The 19,563-nt window shown below is 39.5% G+C and overlaps 1 protein-coding gene across 3 annotated transcripts in view; it reads right to left on the minus strand.

Moving 5' to 3' along the window:
* Positions 1-19,563, minus strand: part of LOC113990140 (glypican-5-like) — a 359,722-nt gene that overhangs the window by 227,724 nt on the left and 112,435 nt on the right. For 2 of the 3 annotated variants that reach the window (XR_005563090.1, XM_027725264.2), the window contains exons 4-6: positions 13,670-13,800; positions 8,997-9,056; positions 7,598-7,723 (exon numbers count right to left, since the gene is read on the minus strand). Coding sequence is in view for 2 of the 3 variants with exons in the window: in XM_027725264.2 (XP_027581065.1) it covers positions 7,598-7,723; positions 8,997-9,056; positions 13,670-13,800 (317 nt within the window). In the remaining variant the exon portion in view is untranslated. The remainder of the gene's footprint in view (positions 1-7,597; positions 7,724-8,996; positions 9,057-13,669; positions 13,801-19,563) is intronic. The other variant, XM_027725265.2, reaches the window with a different exon arrangement.

Raw genomic sequence — 19,563 nt, forward strand, 5'->3', positions numbered from 1 at the left:
AACTCCCTAAACTGATTTCCACAAAGGTTTTTCTTTCCTCAATCCAAATAAAGTTAAGTTTGATCTTCTGATCCAACATTCCTATGTAGGATCCAAGTTAGATATGGCTATAGCTCAACAATCATTAAGTGGGACAGATGAGAAACAGGGCAGACAGAAAAACAACAAAAAACAAACAATACAGTGGCTTAAAGCACACTTAAAGCTGTTATTTGTAATGCTAGTTCTAATTCCTGCTTATAGATATTACATATATGAACAAATATTTAGTTAAGACTAAAAATAATTATGTTAGTTCACAGAAATTTGATGGGACCAATCAGGGAAGTGTCCAAAAATTCTTTATTTGCTTTAGCTGAGGAAAGAACCACCCTAACAACAGGGAGAATAATTCCTCCTCTCTTTCTCTCCTTTTCCAGTTTTTCATATTTGAAAGCATTTTGCATACGGTCATAATTTCATAGTTCTCCTGACACTGTGGATTTTCAGCAACAGGAAGAGAATTTCATTGTGTTTTTCAGTTTTAAAAATGTGAATACTCGAGATGGTGAAACTGGGCTGCAGAACAGCCAAGGCTTCAAAGTCGTGAGGACACAACTCAGTCACATTTGTAACTATATTTCAGTACTTGTCTTACCTGAAAAAAAAAAAAAAATCAAGTACAGAAGATTGCTTTTCTCTAAAGTATTCTGAGAAATCAAACAATAAGGACCTGACCGCAGAAACAGGTGGCTCAGTGTTCAAAATGGAGTTGTACATGCAAAAACTGGAAGGGGAATAAGCTTTTCAGGTTTATTTGTCCTCTAATTTATAATCTAAAACTGCCACTTTCTGTGGTGGATGGAAAACTTTAGAAACAGCTTTAAACGTTCATGGAATAGCACAGACTTAACAGATAACCCATTTAAATACAAGTACAGAATTGTTAGGGTTGGAAGGGACATCCAGAGATCATCTAATCCAACCCCAATTAACATAATAGTTATTTTGGTCTGAAGTAAGTCACTGCTCTTTTACACATGGACTTCCTAATTCTGTTTTTTTCAGGAACACACCCTTTTATTTTCAAGGAGGAAAGAGTGGTCTGAGAAATATTACTGAAATATTTCTGAATTACGTCTAGTCAGAACATGATGAAACACTGAATAACCACCAGGATTTAAGGCAGCATTTCACTTACTTTCAGAATATTTTGATGACTATGGCAAACAAAAAACAAACAAACAAAAAAAATCCCAGCGACATTCATTTCTTCTTGACACAATTTCTTCATGCCCTCACTTAGCCATTTCACACAGCCACAGTACAGATCAGCAGCCCACAACCACCACTGCAGGGGCTCTGTTTTGCCAGAGATTCATTCCATCAAAACCCGCGGTGGATCCTCAAGCTGATGTTTGAATTCAGACTGCTAAAAATACAACAAGATGCAGAATTGTTTTAGATTTGTTGGCGCATTTCAACATCAACATGTGCAACCTAGTAAATCTGCTCTTCATTTCACATGTATAACTCACAAGTTTACAAAAGTACTCTGCCACTACTGGCTTGTCCAAAGTCCTGTAAATTGATCTTACTCTGGCTTAAGGTGCAAAAAATAATCAAGTGACATGAAGAGAAGCCTGGAGAAAGAAAAATCTCTGAAGCAGATGGCAATCCTATCACTCTGAAAAATATAAAAATAAAAATAGAGAATAACATACTTTTTTTTAACCTCCTAATCCTACAGAAACTCTGAACCCATTCCACAGGAGCAGCAATAACTCCTGAAACAAACCACGTATTTGCAGTGCAACTGTAACTTGTGAAATGCCTCACTGATCTAAAATGTCGTGATCCTTCCCTCAGAAAAGTTGTCTGAAGTTGCTGCACAGCGTGGCCATGATTCAGATTTGCTTCTTCCAAGGAAGAATTTGCCAAACTTTTGAAAGCTTTCCTTTTCATAGTCAACTTGAAGACTGACCCTGTTCTAAAGAGAGTTGGGGCTTTTTGTAAACAGCAAAGACAGCAGCAGAAGCAGCAAGAGCCTGGATTTGGGTTAGGATCTGCAGCCACACCTGCTGGGATCTCACTGGGTGTCAAAACATCCAGCACGAGCAGCTGGCTCAGAATTCCTCAGCAAACCTGTGAGCCAGCCCAGTCTGAGAGCTCTGAAGCACTACAGCACCTCACTGTTAAAGGGCAGTGCGCTACCAAAATTGTCACTGGTAAAATTTTTTAACAACCTTCTTTATATACACATGAATTACAGCCTTTAAGTGCTTACTACTTGAAGCAGTTCAAGTTTCAGATCCCAAACTTCAAATGAAAGTATTCAGGTGACCACAGGGTGTGTCTACATTAGCATATTAGCATCAGGTTTATACTTTTCAATTAAAAGTGAGTGTCACCATTTCTCACATTCCAGTTTATATTGCAGAGCCATCCCAGAACCAGATTCTTTCTTAATGAAACTAAGGATGCATGTCAAGGATGACAGAGGTGTGCAGTCCCCAGGAAAATCCCCAGAGCAGGAGTCAGATGAGGGAGCTGGGGTTGTTTAGCCTGGAGAAAAGGAGGCTCCAGGGAGACCTTATCGCTCTCTACAACCACCTGAAAGGAGTTTGTGGTAAGGTGGGGGGCAGGCCTTTCTCCCAGGTAACAAGCACAGATAAGTGCGGCATTGGGATATCAGCACTGGATCCCTTTCTCGGAAGATCAGTGCCTATTGTGCACTGGAGACACAGCCTAAAAGCCCGTTACAGCACCTGAACAAATAGGGTTTTATTGCACTGATCCCAAGCACCCACCACTTCACTTTCTTCTTCATTACCAGCTTACATTTAGCTACTCCAAGCTGGTTTTTGCTTCCTGCAACACCACAATAGCAATGGTGTGCATTTTAGAGTAGATCAAAGTAACTGCAAGTACTCATTGCTTAAAAGGATATTTGAAATGGCAGCAGCACTCTCAGAATTCTCAGTAGCATCTGTCAGCCTCTAAATGTCAATTTATATAATGATAACACTTCCTGTAGGAGTGACAGAGGAGATTTTAGTGTATTCCTCTGTGGAACAGTCCCCACACCCAGCCAGCTGCACTCCAACACAGGTCACAGGCAGACCCCTCAACTTTCAAAAATCCTGAGATCCTGACACATTGCTTGTGACAGGAGTCCTGAACAGTCTTGCTGAAGGCATATGACCATTTATGTGACAATAACTGGAGAACAAATCTTCTGCAGCTGCCCTGAGAATGCACCTTTAGCAGAGCTCAGGAAATGCAGCAGTGCTGCACCATCGCTGCTACTTCAGAGTAAGGTCCAGACACACCAAGGAGGAGGCTGCCACTAACACCTCAAGTGCTGAGGTTACCAAACATTCCCGAGCAACTTCCACACTCCAGCCCCAAAGCCCAAGCAGTGGCACTGCAGTTGATAGTCTTCAGATTGCAATCAGCCTCTTTATGAGAACTAATGGCACAGCCCTGGCCAAAGAGTGGGAGAGAGTGAGCAGTGCCCAGAGTTGGCTACCATGGCTACACTCATCATATCGTAACTCTTCCATGTGCAGATCACCGTCTGTTTATTATTTGTTTCATCCCTCCGGAAATAGAAACTACAAGAGACAAGTAGGCAGGCAGAGATGGAAAGACTGAATGATTATCTAACTTTAATTAGTACTCACAACCCACTGATCCCCGAAAGTGCTATTTCCAAATCAGGATTGCCCATTTGTTGTAGAGAGACACACTCCAAAAGCTTGCCAGTGAGTCCAAATCTCCTTCTGCCTTTTCCAGCAGGAGAAAGAGTAGTCTCTGAGAAGGACGCTCTAGTCCAACTAGGACTTCACAAAAATCCAAATTTCATTAAAAAGGAGTTCTAAAGGGAAATTCACATTTTGTGTACAACAGAAAATCTCCATATGAGCTTTGGGGAAAGTCCTTGGACGCTGTATTGTACCTAATCTGCCATTTATAAGGCTGAGACAGCAAATCCTGTTTGGCTACTGTGGCCAGGCAGAATGGAGAAGCTCATTCAACGCCAGCATTTCATTTAGGTGAAGAGATATTACTGAGGAGAAGGCGGCTCCTGCAGTTCAGTTTCTACAGAAGAGAAGGCCATGGGAGCAAGTGGCTAAGAGTGACTAGAGGAAATCTTTTGCCTTTTTGCCTTAGAGAGAGAGAGATGGATGTGGCGCCTCGTTGCCTCATATCTGCCCAGACAGTTAGTTACACAACTTGTTATTCTATGGGCTGAATTTGCTCGTTAATTCATCCATTTTTTTTGAACACCCAAACATCCTGAGGCAAGAAGTTTCACAGCTTAACCAGAAGTTTAGCAAAGGAATATCTACTTCTGCTTTCAAGCTGTCACTAATTAACAATGTCCCGTGTTCTTGTAATGAAAGAGAGAACAAACAGGAAATCCCTACTGGGCATCTCCACAGCACACGTGATTTTTATAGGCCACATATTCCTCTTCTATCTTTTCTGCACCAGGCTGGAGTGCCTGCCATTACACATACAGGATGCAGTTCATGCCCCTGATCCTCCTCCTCGTTTCTCCTTCTGTACATTTGTGGTTGTGCTCTATCTTTCCAAGCCTAGGGCACAGCAGAACTGCAGACACCACATGCCTGTATCATGAACACCACGCCATGACCATCTATTCTACCAGTCTCTTGTGAAGGATATGAAATATCTACCAGAAGTTCAAGCAGAACACCACAATCTACCTGTCTACATGCTCATTATCACCTTCTAAAGGCTCTCAACATTTAGAATCATTTCCCTACAGTGTTCATCTGCTTATAGTTTCTATAGATTTTACTGTCATATACCAAGTTTACCGTCCACGCCTTTACAAAATCCTTATTTTGCTAAAAAAACAATGATGTCTTCACGTTTCCCATCTTCCCAGCCTCTAATGTTGGAGCAGTCCTAAAGAAAATATGGTATCACAATGAAAAATTTAACGCTTTAGGCCTTCCAGATGTCTCAGATGAATGGTGTCTAGTCCTGGCAGCACATAATGGTTAACGCCATCAACTTCCCCTGCAGTCTCCTCTCCTGATATGGTATTGAGACAATCATCACCGGCAGGAAAAAAAGGTTCCAGCACAGAAATTTCTCCAAGCTTGCTTCACTTTTCAAAACAGTTTTCCAGTTCTACTGCTCCAGCCTCATTTTCTCTGAGAATTTTTGTATACCGAGACTATTCATTATCCTGACAGACTCTTTCTTATATCAAGTCTTGCTCCAAGAACAAGCTGCTCAAAAGAGCAATGAAAAGAAAGGCAGTACTCCTGGTGCAAGTAATTCTAATGTTGTCCTGAACTGACACTAAAGGATTCCTAGCAAAGGCGTGTTTTCCTGTTCATCTGAAGAGCAGGCCAGAAGCATATTCTCAAGCCAGTGGAAACCTGACTCTTTTTATGACGTATTTAACTGGCAGCTCAAAATTTTTGTGCAATGATTTAAACACAATAAAACCCAATCCAAAGAACTATAATAAAATAAAAAGGTCCAATTCTGTTTATCAGACCCTCTCACAGGTCTGATATCAGACCTCAGGTGCCCTCTCTACTAACTGAATGCAGGATCCTCATTTCATTTTGCTTCAGGCTGCATTTGTATGTCAATTTGGTTTTGAAGGTCAAGTTTGTTCTTCCTAAGGAGCTTGTGTGCCAATCAGCACACAGCATATATAATGCTCAGCTTTCAAGCAGCATTTTGAGATGCAAGAAGTATCAAGGAAACAGGAACTGCAGCTTTTACCAGCTCCACAGCCTGAGCAACCTTAAACTCAGGTTCACAGGAGATCCACCAAATTAATTGGGGTGATCTATTTTCTGCTACACAGTTAATAATAAGGCTCTATTTTGAGCTCAGTTGTTTACTACTGCTGATATTTAATGCTCTGGTGTCCTGGGAAAGGAGAAAGAGCAAAGAGAAATGCATCTTCAGGCATCACCAGGACAGGTTTATGTCCCATGCGGGGAGAACTGTGACAGGTCCAGCCTATAAAACAGATGATGAAAGGAGCAAAGTCTGCCAGCAAGCAGGAGCCCTGTCTGTGCTGCTGTGTAGCACTGCTGGCAGTGCAGGCTGCCCAGAAAGTCTCCTCCTTTTAAGGCAGTCAATACTGTAAGAGAGTATATAAGTGTATAATATTTATATATTATTATATAGTATTTTATATATTTCTGATTTAACACATGAATCTAACCTTTTATTTTCCATTTAGCCTATTTAATGTGTTAACGACAGACATTTAGAGTTTGGTGGTGGGGTTGGGTTTTTTGCTGCTGTCATCTTTGGGGGTAGATTGTTTCTTGGTGTTTTTCTTTCCTTTGGTTTTGCTTTTTAATTCAAAATATGAGGAATTTTGTTAGTCTTTTCCCTGCTACTTTTCCCAGCCTTCCTGTCGCTTTCAAACCTGAATCTTTTCCACCTGTTTCCAACTCTGGGAAAGCTACAGACAGGCAAAGGACAATAACAACAGCTTTCCCCTTAATGCCTTTCTAAAACATGTATATCAGGAATTTAAGTGGCTTGTTTGTTTTTTTTAACAAAGTAAGATAAAAATTAAACGTAACATTTTATTAACTTTTTTGTTCAGAGAGTTGACACAGAAAATGTTTATTTTTGCTTGCTTGGCTTTTCTTATTTTTCTTTTGGCCAGAAATCTGTTTGTTCTAAAAGTTAACTGTGGATCCAGCAACACGTCACCAGCAAAAGGCATTCTGAAGTGGAAATACTGATATTCCTCCTGTTTCCTCTCCACTACTTTTACAGTAAAAACTTCCATCAGTATTACAATCATGTAAATATTTAGAATACTACACTGTTGCCAAAATCTTCAAACATATGCTTTACAAATAATTTATAATGACAATATACAGTGAAACATTAAACTTAAAAGTTATCTTTGGATGTGTTAGACATGCATTTATCTTCAAATACCTCAGATGTAATTAAGCTGAAGTTATTTACACATGAGAAAACTAAGCAGAGCTGTGTGGGAGTCAGAACTCCCTTTAATGGGACAGACATAATTGTCACATCTCTCTCTGTTCCATATTGGAATTATTCTGTAAGTTCCTACAAAACAATTTACAAGCATGACAATTGTTTTTAAGTAAGAACACAGAATGCTAGAACTGCACCTTTTATAACTGCTACCGACCACAAAACACACTTCAAAAAGAAACATCATGAAAACCAACAACAATCCCATGGAACATCTCTTTTTTGGACAAAAAGAAGTTTTTGGAGAACATTCACTGGTACACTTTCAACAAGCTCTCACTGCAAAAACTGATATATACTTTGACAATGATAATAAAGATATAGTTGTGCTTAAAACATCTTGTTCTCTCCTCAGGGTGATGTTGCCTCATGTTATACAGAGTAAAAGCAAGACAGCAAGAAGTTTAGCTCATGGAAAGAAAGTGTATATTCCAGTTTAGAGTCCAAAGGGTGATGGCAAAGACCCTGATAAAAAACAGAGGGGGGAAAAAATTAGCTGCCAAAGTAGAATGCTGCTGCTGAACCATCAGAAGGATACGAAGTCTCTTTTTCCATAATTACAGCAAACTTTAACTTGTAACTTTACCTTTCCACAACATCCTCTCCATTCCAGCAGGTTGAGCTGTCCCTCATGACCAGGTCTCCATCGCACAGACGTTCTGCTATAGAGGCATAAAAGGTGCGGGATCGCTTCATGTAACTGATGAACTCTCTGTAACGCAGGAGGAACATATTTAACAACACAACAGGAAACTCAGCATTTAAGCCCCCGTCAACTAAACCCTCCACAAGGTTAAGACTTTAGAATTTAAGTAATCTGAATGGATTTCTATTTCTAGTGTATTTCTACCCCTATTTATCATCCAAACTGATTTAGTCCAGTGTTAATAGGCATAATTACGCACACAAAGGGTGGTTTTAACACATTCTGTTAACCCATCTCAATTGAGAGTATTTCAGAATGAGAAATTACCCTCCTTCATCGCTTTAGAAGCTCCTGTTTGGTATGAGGCATTAAAGATAGGGAGAACAAGATGCAGGACACAAACTGAGCTATCACAGAGCTATCTGCTTGTCTCAGAACTTCCCACTGGGAAGGCCAAAGGACTCATTTTGGTTTCCAATGTTTCAGCCTGGCAGACCATAAGGGGACGCTGCACTGAAGACGTGCCTGGGGATATGGCTGGATGAAGTTTGGCATAAAACCAGTGAGGATTTATCATTCCTTTAGGAGCAACAAGTGTTTTAAACAATGTCAAAGTCCACTGCTAAATATCTATTCCTACACGGTTTAGGCAGTGGTCTTCTCTCCCCAAAGCTATCTTTATACTTTTTCAAGTGTTCAACCATCCCATTTATCTTGTGGGATGAAATCCTGGTCTAGATAAATTAACTGTCACATGCTCCAAAGAAAATAACAGAGCAGGAAAGCTGTTATTTTAAGCAAAGAAAAAAGTAGGAATTTTTGGGCTTATGATGAGGGAATCAGCATTTCAACCTCTTGACTACCAACTTACAAATACAAGCTCTAAGTATTAACGCAGGAAAGCCAGGCCCAGCCCGAAGGCTGCTTACTGAGAGTATCAGTTCTGAAAGGCAACACAGATGCTAAAGATTTTATGGGTGCTAAACTGGTGTTTTCTTTGAAGGAGAAAAACAGCACCTTTTGACAGTCTAAAGCTTGTCTTACCCAGCTCACCCCAAGAAGTTTAAACTCCTTTGCATTCTCAGCAGAGTGAGGCTCTGACATTTCAAAGTAGCATCTTAGCAAACAGAGAATTCTGTGTCCAACTCTCAATCTTTCTGAGCAAAAATATTTACGTTTCGTCAGTGTAAAACTAAACTCAGTAGGGTAGAAAATGTACAGTTTCCCAGCACCCCACAGTATAAAAGCAGCAATCAAAAGCGTGCCAACTTCTAGGTTACAGCTGGAGATGAGCTAACTGGAGAGACAACAAAGGATGTCACCTTGTTTTCATTCTTACCGAGAGATTTTTTTCAAACTTCTTGATTTGTCATTCTTTGAAGCTTTCAGAGGCAGAGAACTGGAATAGGCCGGGGAGAATTAGCATCAATCAGGAGAGTTGGGGAGTAGGGGAGAAGCAGGAATTCAGGCAAATGAGGAAAAGAAATGAGAAACAAAAGAGAAAAGTAAAAATTATTTGAAAGAAAAGTCATCAAGCACATGCACAGGATAATAAAAGAAAATAAATAAGGAGAAAAACTGTCATGAGATTTTCCAAAATATAGATGCCATCAAAAATGTCAATGCAATATTGGGGAGGGGGGGGGAAATTGCAACCAAGATTTTTTGTCCCCATCATTTTCAAATACAAGCACAATTACAAATGCAGAGCACACAGCAGAAAGCTGAAAATAAATTCAGCAGTACTTAAATTAACCATAACTGATACCAAATGGAAGAACTGCAAATACATGGAGTTGTACAAGAAAATAATGGCAGTTTAGAATGAGAACCAAGGGAAGAGAGACATAAATGAGCAGCATTCACGTTCTGATACGACAAGCAATTTACTGCCTGTTAATAAATGTGTAAGTACAGATATTTTTTTGCTGTTCTCTTCTGGTCAGATTTGCCATTTACAAACACCCAGCTTTGCAAAACAGGAGATACAGGCTTCAGGGTTATACTGGAGGAAGAACTGTGGAAATAACCCAGGCAATTATTTCGTGTAAAAGTATTTTGTGGCACCAATAAACTGAGGTCCCTTAATTAACATCAGACATTGCATCCAGCATTAACATCATGATGCAATTTTCCACTGAGATGGTTTGATAGTTCAGCCTGCTCTCACACCTGTGCTCTCCTGTGTAACGCAATGGCCAGAGCTGGAGCAATGAGTGCCTCCAAACTAGTTCCACACAGAACCCACTTCACTCTTACTGGACAGAGTGACCACTTTCAGCAGCCTCAGGACACCCAGAGGATGCAGCTTTGCCCTCACACTTTCTGAGAGCTCATAGCAGGGGTGCCACAGGAGGGGAGGGACCTGCCCTGATCATCAGGTGAGTGGCACCTTCCATCACTGAGGCAGAGATTCCAACACAGCCACTCATAAAACAAAATGAGATTTGGTAACAGGGAAAATCTGGGCCAGCTGAAACCTCTGCCTTGGCCAGACATTAATGTGCATCTGACATTAATAATCTGCTTTGTACTAGCACGTTATTACTCAAATTTTAATAAAATCATGTGATGTCTGACCCAATAGATACTTAATTTTAAATAAAATAGATACCATTGACTTCAAATATTCCCAAAGAAACTCCTAAGTTGTTTATTTTAAGATGTATAAAAGATCTGTAAATTCACAGCAAAACACAATTACAAAGCTTGCTTCCTCCAACTAGGGACCTAATGAATTACAATTCTTCATTAAATGTAACCTATTATATACACAGCTTTGTAACCAGTCTGTGTTTAGTGGTTTGAAATGCTCCACGGAGCAGAGACGCTAAAAGGCAGGTATTCAACTTTGCTAGGAGACTGGACCCTGACCAGAACAGTTCTTTGTGCTGAACTCAGCAATAACATTCCAATTTACTCACTGAGATTCTGTACATGCCATTTACATTCCCTGTACCATCATATGGTTTCAATTTTCTTGTCATCTCTATTACATGTTATAGTAACCTCCACATTAAAAAATGACTGCAGCAGTAACACTGCCAGTTTCACTTAATCCCTGAATACCATTGTGTAATGCAAAAAAAAATAATTACAATCAATTTGATGCTTTCCAGGTTAATCAGAGGAAAAGGTTTCCAACAAGACCATGCAACATTTATTCAAGTTTCACCTTCTTTCACTATTGTCCCTGACACTTAGTGATGCGTAACAAAAAAATATGTAGAAATGGAATGCAGAATAAAATAAAGAGAGATGGGAAATGTTCCAGGAACCCACGAGAGTAAGAGGAGAAGAAAAGGGTTCAACTACTGCAAAAGAGGATCCAGTTGGTCTGTGCCCTCAGGGACTATGCAGGACCTCCGTGTGCAGACAGCAGAGAGTGAGGAGGGCTGGCTGCAGCCAGACCCCAAACACCTTCCCCCAGGAATGACATCAGGCCAAGAGATGCCATTGAACAATCTCACTTCTCAGTTGCATGAGCAGCCCTGGCTCTGCTGAGCTGCTGAAACCAGGCTTCTCAAATTCTTTGGAAAAGGAGTTTGATTTCGTAACTGGCCTGGCAAAGACTCATTAGCTTTGGAGCAAATATCCATCTGTAGGTATAAGCTGTCTGGCACTGGTTTTTTAAGGGCATCTCTGACCAGGTTCTGTAGGGGAGATGAGAGGCCACGTGACTCTGGTTTCTCCCACAGACGTGCCAAGCAGTTGAGTTCTCTTTGAGTTCAGGAACATTTTGACACATTAAGGGCATGAGCCACGGGTTTTGTGTCTATTTGGAGAGTGCTGGCTCATTCCTTCTCTTTTTCTTTCCTTTTTTTTAAAAGGCTGGAGTCATGTTCCATTTTCCCCTTGAATTAAGGATCATTTGGAGGGATGTCTATTATATAGACTGACAGACAGATTCAGCAGAACCAGTTCCCTGTGTGACCTTGTACCTCAACTGACAGACAGCTGACATTATTGCTCTTCATTTCTTAAAATCAGCACAAACAATAGCATCTAAAAAGATTCACGTAATTACTCTCATAATCTGGTCCCCCCGTATCAGTTCTCTGTCACTCTAAGTGCATTCTACATAACCCACTGCAGGAATGACTTCACCCATGTATTATAATACTTTTATTACCTTAAATTGCTTTTTATTGATATCACATGGGATTAAATGATAGAGAATGAACAACACAGTGATGCTGCCAATCACTGCATCTTTCACTCTATTTATGGTTTCACAATTGTTTCCAAGAAGCAAAGTACAAGCTTCAGGCCATGTGTTTTATAGGATGTTGTGGAGAATATTTTCAATTTTTCCACTTCTCACTATTTATGGCATGGTTCCATCATTCATTTTCAGTGCACAGGCTCCCCACAATACCTATCAACACTGTATTTCAGCAATTTTTCATGCTAATTATGTAAGCATGGCCTTAGTTTAGATTTTTTTGATAAATTAATTTTCAGTGTGCAGACCAATTTTGGAAAATTGTCTAATTTACAGTGCATTAGTTTATTTTCTTTTCCATCTACAAGTCTTACAGTTTAAAAGGTCACTATCCAAATAATTCTATATGGTTGGGAAGGGGAGGGAGCAGATCCTCAGGTGAGAAAGAATGGCTGTCAGGCCATGAAAGACATAAAGGTCACCTGTTGATAGGTTGGCAATTCTGCCTTTTTGGTTGCTAGTGTTCAAGTCCCAGTGAAGTCCATGAGCTACACAGAAGATGGTCTAGGGCTCTGTGTTTTTAAAAGTGTGCTTTATAAATTGTACTACAACTGTTCCTCGGATTTTTACTCCTGAATTGATTGATATAATTTCTTTAATGCTCTTTTCTCTGATTTGCTTGGTAAAAATTGATTAGCTCCAACCAGTAGCATAAACTGTTAGGTTTTGGTTTTAAATTACAGAGGGATAAAATTACCATTATCACACAAAAAACTTGCCCTGCTGCTATTACTTTTATCTTTAAAGCAGTGTTTGTTCCATTCATGCGAGCTAAGATGAGAATTAAAGTAGAAATGGATAAAAATCTCATCTTCACAACTCAAAGTCCAGAATCCAGGCAATGGACATTTTAATATTGCTGTCTGTCATCCATTTATCCAACATACAGAGGACTCCCTGGGCAGATTAGACACTGTTCCTGGATAGAGGTGTAAGCCCAGCAGGATTCCATTCACTTGGCTGAACTTGTTCCAGCTCAATACTGCTGTTACAGAGGACAATATGTTAGCCAGAAAGAGGTCACTTTGATTTTATGACAGTTAGCTCTGCTATCCACTCATGTATCATGAGTGAGATTGCAAAGTCATCCCTCCCTTTCCACTTACAATTTACAGAAAACCAATTCAGGAGCTACATGAGGTAAAGTGAAAGAAAAACTTAGGAGATCTGAGAGCAGGGATACTCTTGCCTGGGCCAGTGTCTGTAGTTCAGCTGTCTACTGTGTCAACAGAAACCAAGACGGACACAACAAGCCCAAACAAATGCTCCAGCTCTTTCTCTGCTATGTACCAAATCAAGGACATTCCAAGGGATCTTACTACTCCTCCCCAGTACAGTGAAATCAGGGACCGACTGGACTGATTTGGTGTCAGGGCAGTGAATCTTTCCTTTCACTCCTTTTTCCCCTCACACTTCTGTCCCTGGATAAGCTCAAGTCCCTGAAGATCTGGGCAGTTGTATTTTAAGTACTTTAGACTCAACTGCGGAAATTGGTTTCCTCAGACTTTGGTGAAGAGAAACTTTCACTGAAAGTTTCTGGAAATAATGAACACCTTGGTGTTAAACGACAATATCAAGTCTGGCCTGTAAAAAGCTTTTCTTGGAGAGACCCACAATATAACACCACAAAATCATCCCTATGAATATCCATGATGGCAATGGCTGGAGAGCACACACAGACAAGGTGACAGAGCCAGGCTCTGGTTTGAAAATTACAGTGCAAGGAACCAATAGCACAAATTAGGAGGCAGAGAGTTTGTTTCAAAGCAACTGTAGCTCGGGGTTACCTTCTTTTATTGTTCAGGCTGGCATGAGCCATCACGAACGTCTGGGCTTCAGTCACTTCCTTCACTGGCACTATATTGGCTGAGGACAAGTTCCCTTCTTGTTGTCTGGGCTGCCCACACACTTTATCAACCTGTATGAAAAGAAGGGAAAATGGGGTGTGAATGGAGAGGCTGATTTACAATTGCCCAAAAGTCTCCTTGTTCCTTATGGTCTATGTTATTGCAAGAGAAGTTGTCTGGGTGAGAGAAAGAAAGGAAAGAAAGGATTTTTCTTTCCAGGAGACCTGGAAACTAGTTCCCTGCACAAGAACCACCAAATAACAAGACACCAGACAGTCATCAGTGATGGATTTGTCAGTGGCTACTGGATATAGGACACTTGGAAACAGGCTGAAGTAGTGACTGATGGAAGTGTTGGCAAACCAAACTTCTATTTATTTATTTAGAAACACACCTGGAGTTTGAAGCTACAAGGATTTCGGTGGGACATCTGCCCCATATATAGAGTCTATCTTATATTTGAAGTGGTCTGTAATCAGAAGACAAGCAATTCTTCCAGCCTTTAATCAGATATTGTAACATCACTCTGCCATTTGCCCTCATTGCCCTTCCTGAAGCCCCTCAATAGGGATTTAATACTAGTCCAGCAGAAAGCAAACCTATGTCTATCCTTTATGCACTGGATAAAGGATACGGTGGATCTGACACTTGCTCATGCATCCAGACATATTTATTTGCTGTAACAGCTTTAAGGGACAATAGTGGGATGACTGTCTTCCCTTTCTAAGCCACATATGAGTGGTCTGTAATGTTTTCACCTACACTTAAATCCTCAAGCAAACATGAAAAGACAACAATGGAAATCCTTCTGTGGGCATGGTACTACCAGAGACCTGAATCACACAGAATCCATCATCCCACATAACCCTGTATTTGGTATCCCTTCTTCAGTTTTCCATTATAACCAGGGCAAAATGGATTCTTGCTGATCTGTGCACTTTCCTGCATCTCTAGAACCCTTACTAAGTCACAGCTGCCCATCTGCTGAACATTTCAGACCACAGACGACTTCAAATCATTTTCTCAGTCCCTTTGCACCACTATGATACATATGTCAGCACAAGTACAGGACAATTTTCTCTGCCTTAGCTAGTTTCCTCCAGGAAAACTACTGCTATGTAAAGCTAAGGCATCTTCCTCCAAAAAAACAGGCCAATGGAATGTGAAAAGTTGGAAGCGGTATGGGCATGACAGTCAATGTTGTATGAGTTATAGCCTGGTCCAGTATAATTTGCTGAGAAGAACCTAAAACTGTAGCAATTGAATGGGAACATACTGGATTAATCCTGACATATCTCCAGCAGCCAGATGCCTCACTCAACACCACGCATTGTGTATATTGTTCTGGTCTCACCAGGGACTAGCACAGCACTGGTTTAAAATACAACTCTGTGAAATAAAATAGTCTACTTCAGTCCCTTCTAAACTTCTGAGAAGAAAAAAAACCACACTCTATGCAAATGAAAATATTAAACAAAAAAGCCTTTTGAACCCTTTAGAGCTGGACAGAGGGTATAACACAGCTGGACCACATTCCTGCACAGGAGGCTTTCTCCCCTATGCCTCAGGCTTCCCAGGTCTCCTACAGCAACACAGACCCAAATTCCCACTGTAGGTTTCTGCAAAAAACATCTTAGATTACATTATGTCACTAAAGTTCATGTCTTCAAACTACATACACCTCAAACCTTGTCACGGTGGACTTAAGACAGTTTTAACCAACTAACACCAGAGTGGTTTGCAAAAGCAATGCGGTTCTCATACACGTAAGTGATGAAGAACTCCCAGGCTTTTTGTTTTTCCTGAGAGAAGTTTCAAAGATATTTAAGTCATCATTTCTGTTGAGAAGTTAAAACATCCAAATGAAAACACTAATTTTGTTTTGATTTGTATTTTGATACTACAGAAATAAAATTACTTTTTAAATTGCACAGGTCTCAGTATTTTACATGCCAAACCTATGGTTTTCCTTTTAAGCAGTAATAACAGTTTCCTGCATATCAAACAAAACCACAGCATTTTAAAGAAAAAAATTTCTCCATGGAAAAATTTAACTAGTCCTACTCCTTATTAAAAATAATTTGATAAATGAAAAGACAAATAGCATTCACACTTTTTTGTCACACAGGCCTTGCAGTGCCCCTCTTCTCAGTTCAGCTCCCCAGGCTGGTCCCTCCTGGGCCGCAGGGGCTGGGCAGTTCCCACAGCCCCAGGGCTGCAGATTTTTAATTAATTAAACAGAAACCTGACTGTTTAAATATTTTTTTTCATGTAGATTAATTTTCACAACTCACCAAATTGAGTATTTTTCTGCAAAATAAAACAACAGAAAAGGCTGAATTTTATTAGCTCATTTTGGCAGTCACAAAGTTGATGGCACAAATGAGAACACTTAGGTACAGAAAACCATCTTAAACTTCCAGCTAGGACATTTATGAAAAATGAGTTAATGTTGTGTAAATTGAAAAGCATAAGGCATGCCAGAAAAAAAAAAAGGTGCTTTCTGGAACTGCAACATCTGGAATCTACTGCCACAAATTACCTGTGTTTTAACAACAGTAGGGAACACAGAGAGTTTTTCCCTCCCATCCTAAGGGCACCAGAAAACTGCACTATCAGTTTAACTTGGAGCTCATCAATCAAGTCTCACGACCCAGAGGAAAAATAGTGCTGCTAAAAATGGTGACTGAAATTTTTAAGCTCCATTGCTGAATTCAAGTTCTAGTACTCAGAATAATCAGGAATTAATGTAAACAATGACTGAGCCCATTTCTGTGATTTTTAAACTTAAAAATAAGTCTGCCAATCTACAAACTGCCAGAAAATCATCCCTCATCAAGAAAAACACGACTAAGGTCATCCCTCTTGTTTCCTCCATGATATTTAAGCAAGTCTGTCTTCTAACAGGGAACATCTACAGCTAAAAACTGCTCATACCTTGTTGTCTTCTGAATTATCAATCATGTTTCATAATTCCATACATTTTTCTTCCCATTAAAGCTTTTTTTACTTATACACCAATGATTTCTCTGAAATATCCACCTAACCATAGCTACATTTTTTCTGCCGTGAACTTTCGTTGGTAATGAAATATGGAGTCATATATATATATGGATTATCTGACCTCTTACTATTTGTTATTTGAAAGAATGACTATTTACAATTATTACAGAGGCTTAACAAAACAAATTGAAAAATTCTCACCCCAAATCTTTCTGAACTATTACAGCTCAACTAACCTTAAACACTGAGGTCATATTTAATATACCAAATACAATCAAACACGGGAAAAATGTCATGCCCTTCTGGATACCAAGCGAATCTTAGCTCTCCAAAGCAGGAGACCTTTTCACTAGTTTAAAACAGTAATTTTCATTGATTTCGTAATGGGAAGCTTAGTATTTTAAAATATAAGATTTTTCTAGTGACTGGGCTTTGAGTTATCAAAATGCTGACAAGTTTTCCTGCAGACTTCTGCTCCCCTGATCTTTAACCCGGTGTGGGGTGAACAGCTCTGACAAACGACCCCCTTCAGCCCCAATTCCAGCTCAGCTGTACCCACACCACACCTGCTACACAGGCATTTTCAACCAGAACTGCATTTTGCTGGTTCCAACTGCCGAGCTTGAAGTGAGGGAAGCAAAATCACTGCGTTATAGGGAAATCAGGTGGGAGTTTTCAGACTTGCATGTTCACCAGGAGATCTCACATCCTCTGCGTCGGACATACCCTCGTCACTTGATTACTGATGGCACAAGAAACCGAACATTTTATGTTCACAAAGCCATCAACAAAAGTTGAGAATATTGCTGCAAAATGCTCATTTCCAATGCTCAAGACATTAGTAAGAGCACATTAGATAAATGCAAACTAGGGCTCATTTCTCATTGCCACTCTATATTTTATTGAACAAAATCTTGCCCTCAATGAAGAGGCAATAAAGACAGAGTAAGATCACTAGAAGAGAGCAAATAACCTCCAATTTTGCCCTAGTTTAAATATTCTCTCTCTTATGGAATATGTTTCCTATTACCAGCATTTTGCTGGTAGCAGAGTTCAGCAATACATAAACAAACTCTGGGATTACTAGTTCACTTTCCTACAGGAATATGTTGGCTTTTACTTGGGAGGGGAGCATTCTCCTCTCTCTCATCTTGGACCTACTGAATAGTTTAATGTAAATTAATTTCCTACAAATCTTTTGAAAACTGGCAGTTAGAGAAGTTGACCCTTACTAGATATTAGAGATTCCTCCAAGGAGAGCAGTATTATGAATTCCTCAGGGGGCAGAAAAAACTTCTGTCGGACTTGACACTTAGACATCAAAGAATTCAGCCACAGAATTTAAATCCATAAAAAATAAGGCTCTGAGTGTTGTCTGCCACTTTTGGAAATACCTAGGTTGTAATCAAGTGATTTGAATTACAGTAATATTTTGAAGTAGAGTTTTGGAATCAAGATACAAATGTGCCAGAAATAAAACAGTCCTGTAAAAGCAAGAGCTCACATTCTGAGCAAACAACAAGAAACTACAGGCATACGCTGAAAAATAATGCACACATACAAAGAGATTAAGATACCCATTTTTATGGGTATGTTACTTAAAAATTCTGTTCATCTATTCCACAATTCGTCTTTCCTCCTTTTTAACTAATTAGGTCAGGTTTCCAGGCTACTAGATACACTGAGAAAGATGAGTGTTCCAAAAGTGGAGCAGCAGTAGGATTCTGCAAACAGCCCTGAAATTAGTTTTTGAAAGGGGAAAGTAAGTGCTTTGTTAGGAAGTTTTGGGCATGAGGAAATCCACATTGTTTTTTATCTTTTTGTCTTCTGTCTGTGGCAGAAGAGACATCTTTTCCATCCTTTCAGGCACCAGCACTGGGCACGCAGAGTGGTCAAATTGTGCAGAGCTACAAATTCTATAAGGCCTTCTCCCATATTATAAATGCAAATAATGAGAAATGAGAATTTGGGGCTTTATGAAAGAGCCATTAAGAAAGAAGGGTTAGATAACCTGTCCTGGGCATGCCACAAATCTGCCTCTGAATGCACACACACAGGGTTTTGTCACAGGGAGAGTAGCTGAGGATTTCTGGAGAAACCTAAAATAAAGAAATACCTTACATGATCTCAGGCATTTCAATAATTTTACACAGCTTATATCTAACAAATTTTCACCACAAATTACAATGATATTTTCAGCTCTCACTAGCTTTTAAAATTGCATACACTGGTCAGGATATCAAACTATTCACAGCTAATCTCCACATCTGAAGTATTTTAAGCATATATAAGTCAATATCTTTGTCTCTTTTGTTAGGATTTTTCAAAATATTTATGTTCAAATTGTATATATATTTATCCAGCTGAAAAGAGAAATGGAAATTATTTATAAACCCAAAGCAAAATATCAGCAGCACCTGACAGGTCAAATGACAGCTCCCCTCCTCCACAAACTCCCCAAGATTCAGGAATAATCTTTCCTGGACTTTGTTACATTTGTCCTTAGATACTGACAACCTAGAAAGGTTAAGCTCAATTTTATAATTAATTACAATAATCTAGAATGAAAAGAAAATTCCATTGGGAATCAATCCAAGTGAGCTACTTTAAGAGCTCTCAGAAAAATTAGGTAACTTTAAAGATAACATAAGAAGAAAAATCAATTAAAAGATTTTATTTAAATCTCCTTTTGATCACTTCTCAAATTAATTACAGTATATCGAAATGGTATTGCCTGTGATGTGTTTATTATTTATACACATTCTTAAGAGAAAGCAATTATCAATATATTACTGGAATTTCTTTTATCACTGCAAGCTTAAAATGCAACT

The sequence above is a fragment of the Pipra filicauda genome, unplaced genomic scaffold (assembly GCF_003945595.2).
Source record: "Pipra filicauda isolate LSUMZ 115617 unplaced genomic scaffold, ASM394559v2 scaffold186_size1760508_pilon, whole genome shotgun sequence".
Classification (NCBI taxonomy): domain Eukaryota; kingdom Metazoa; phylum Chordata; class Aves; order Passeriformes; family Pipridae; genus Pipra; species Pipra filicauda.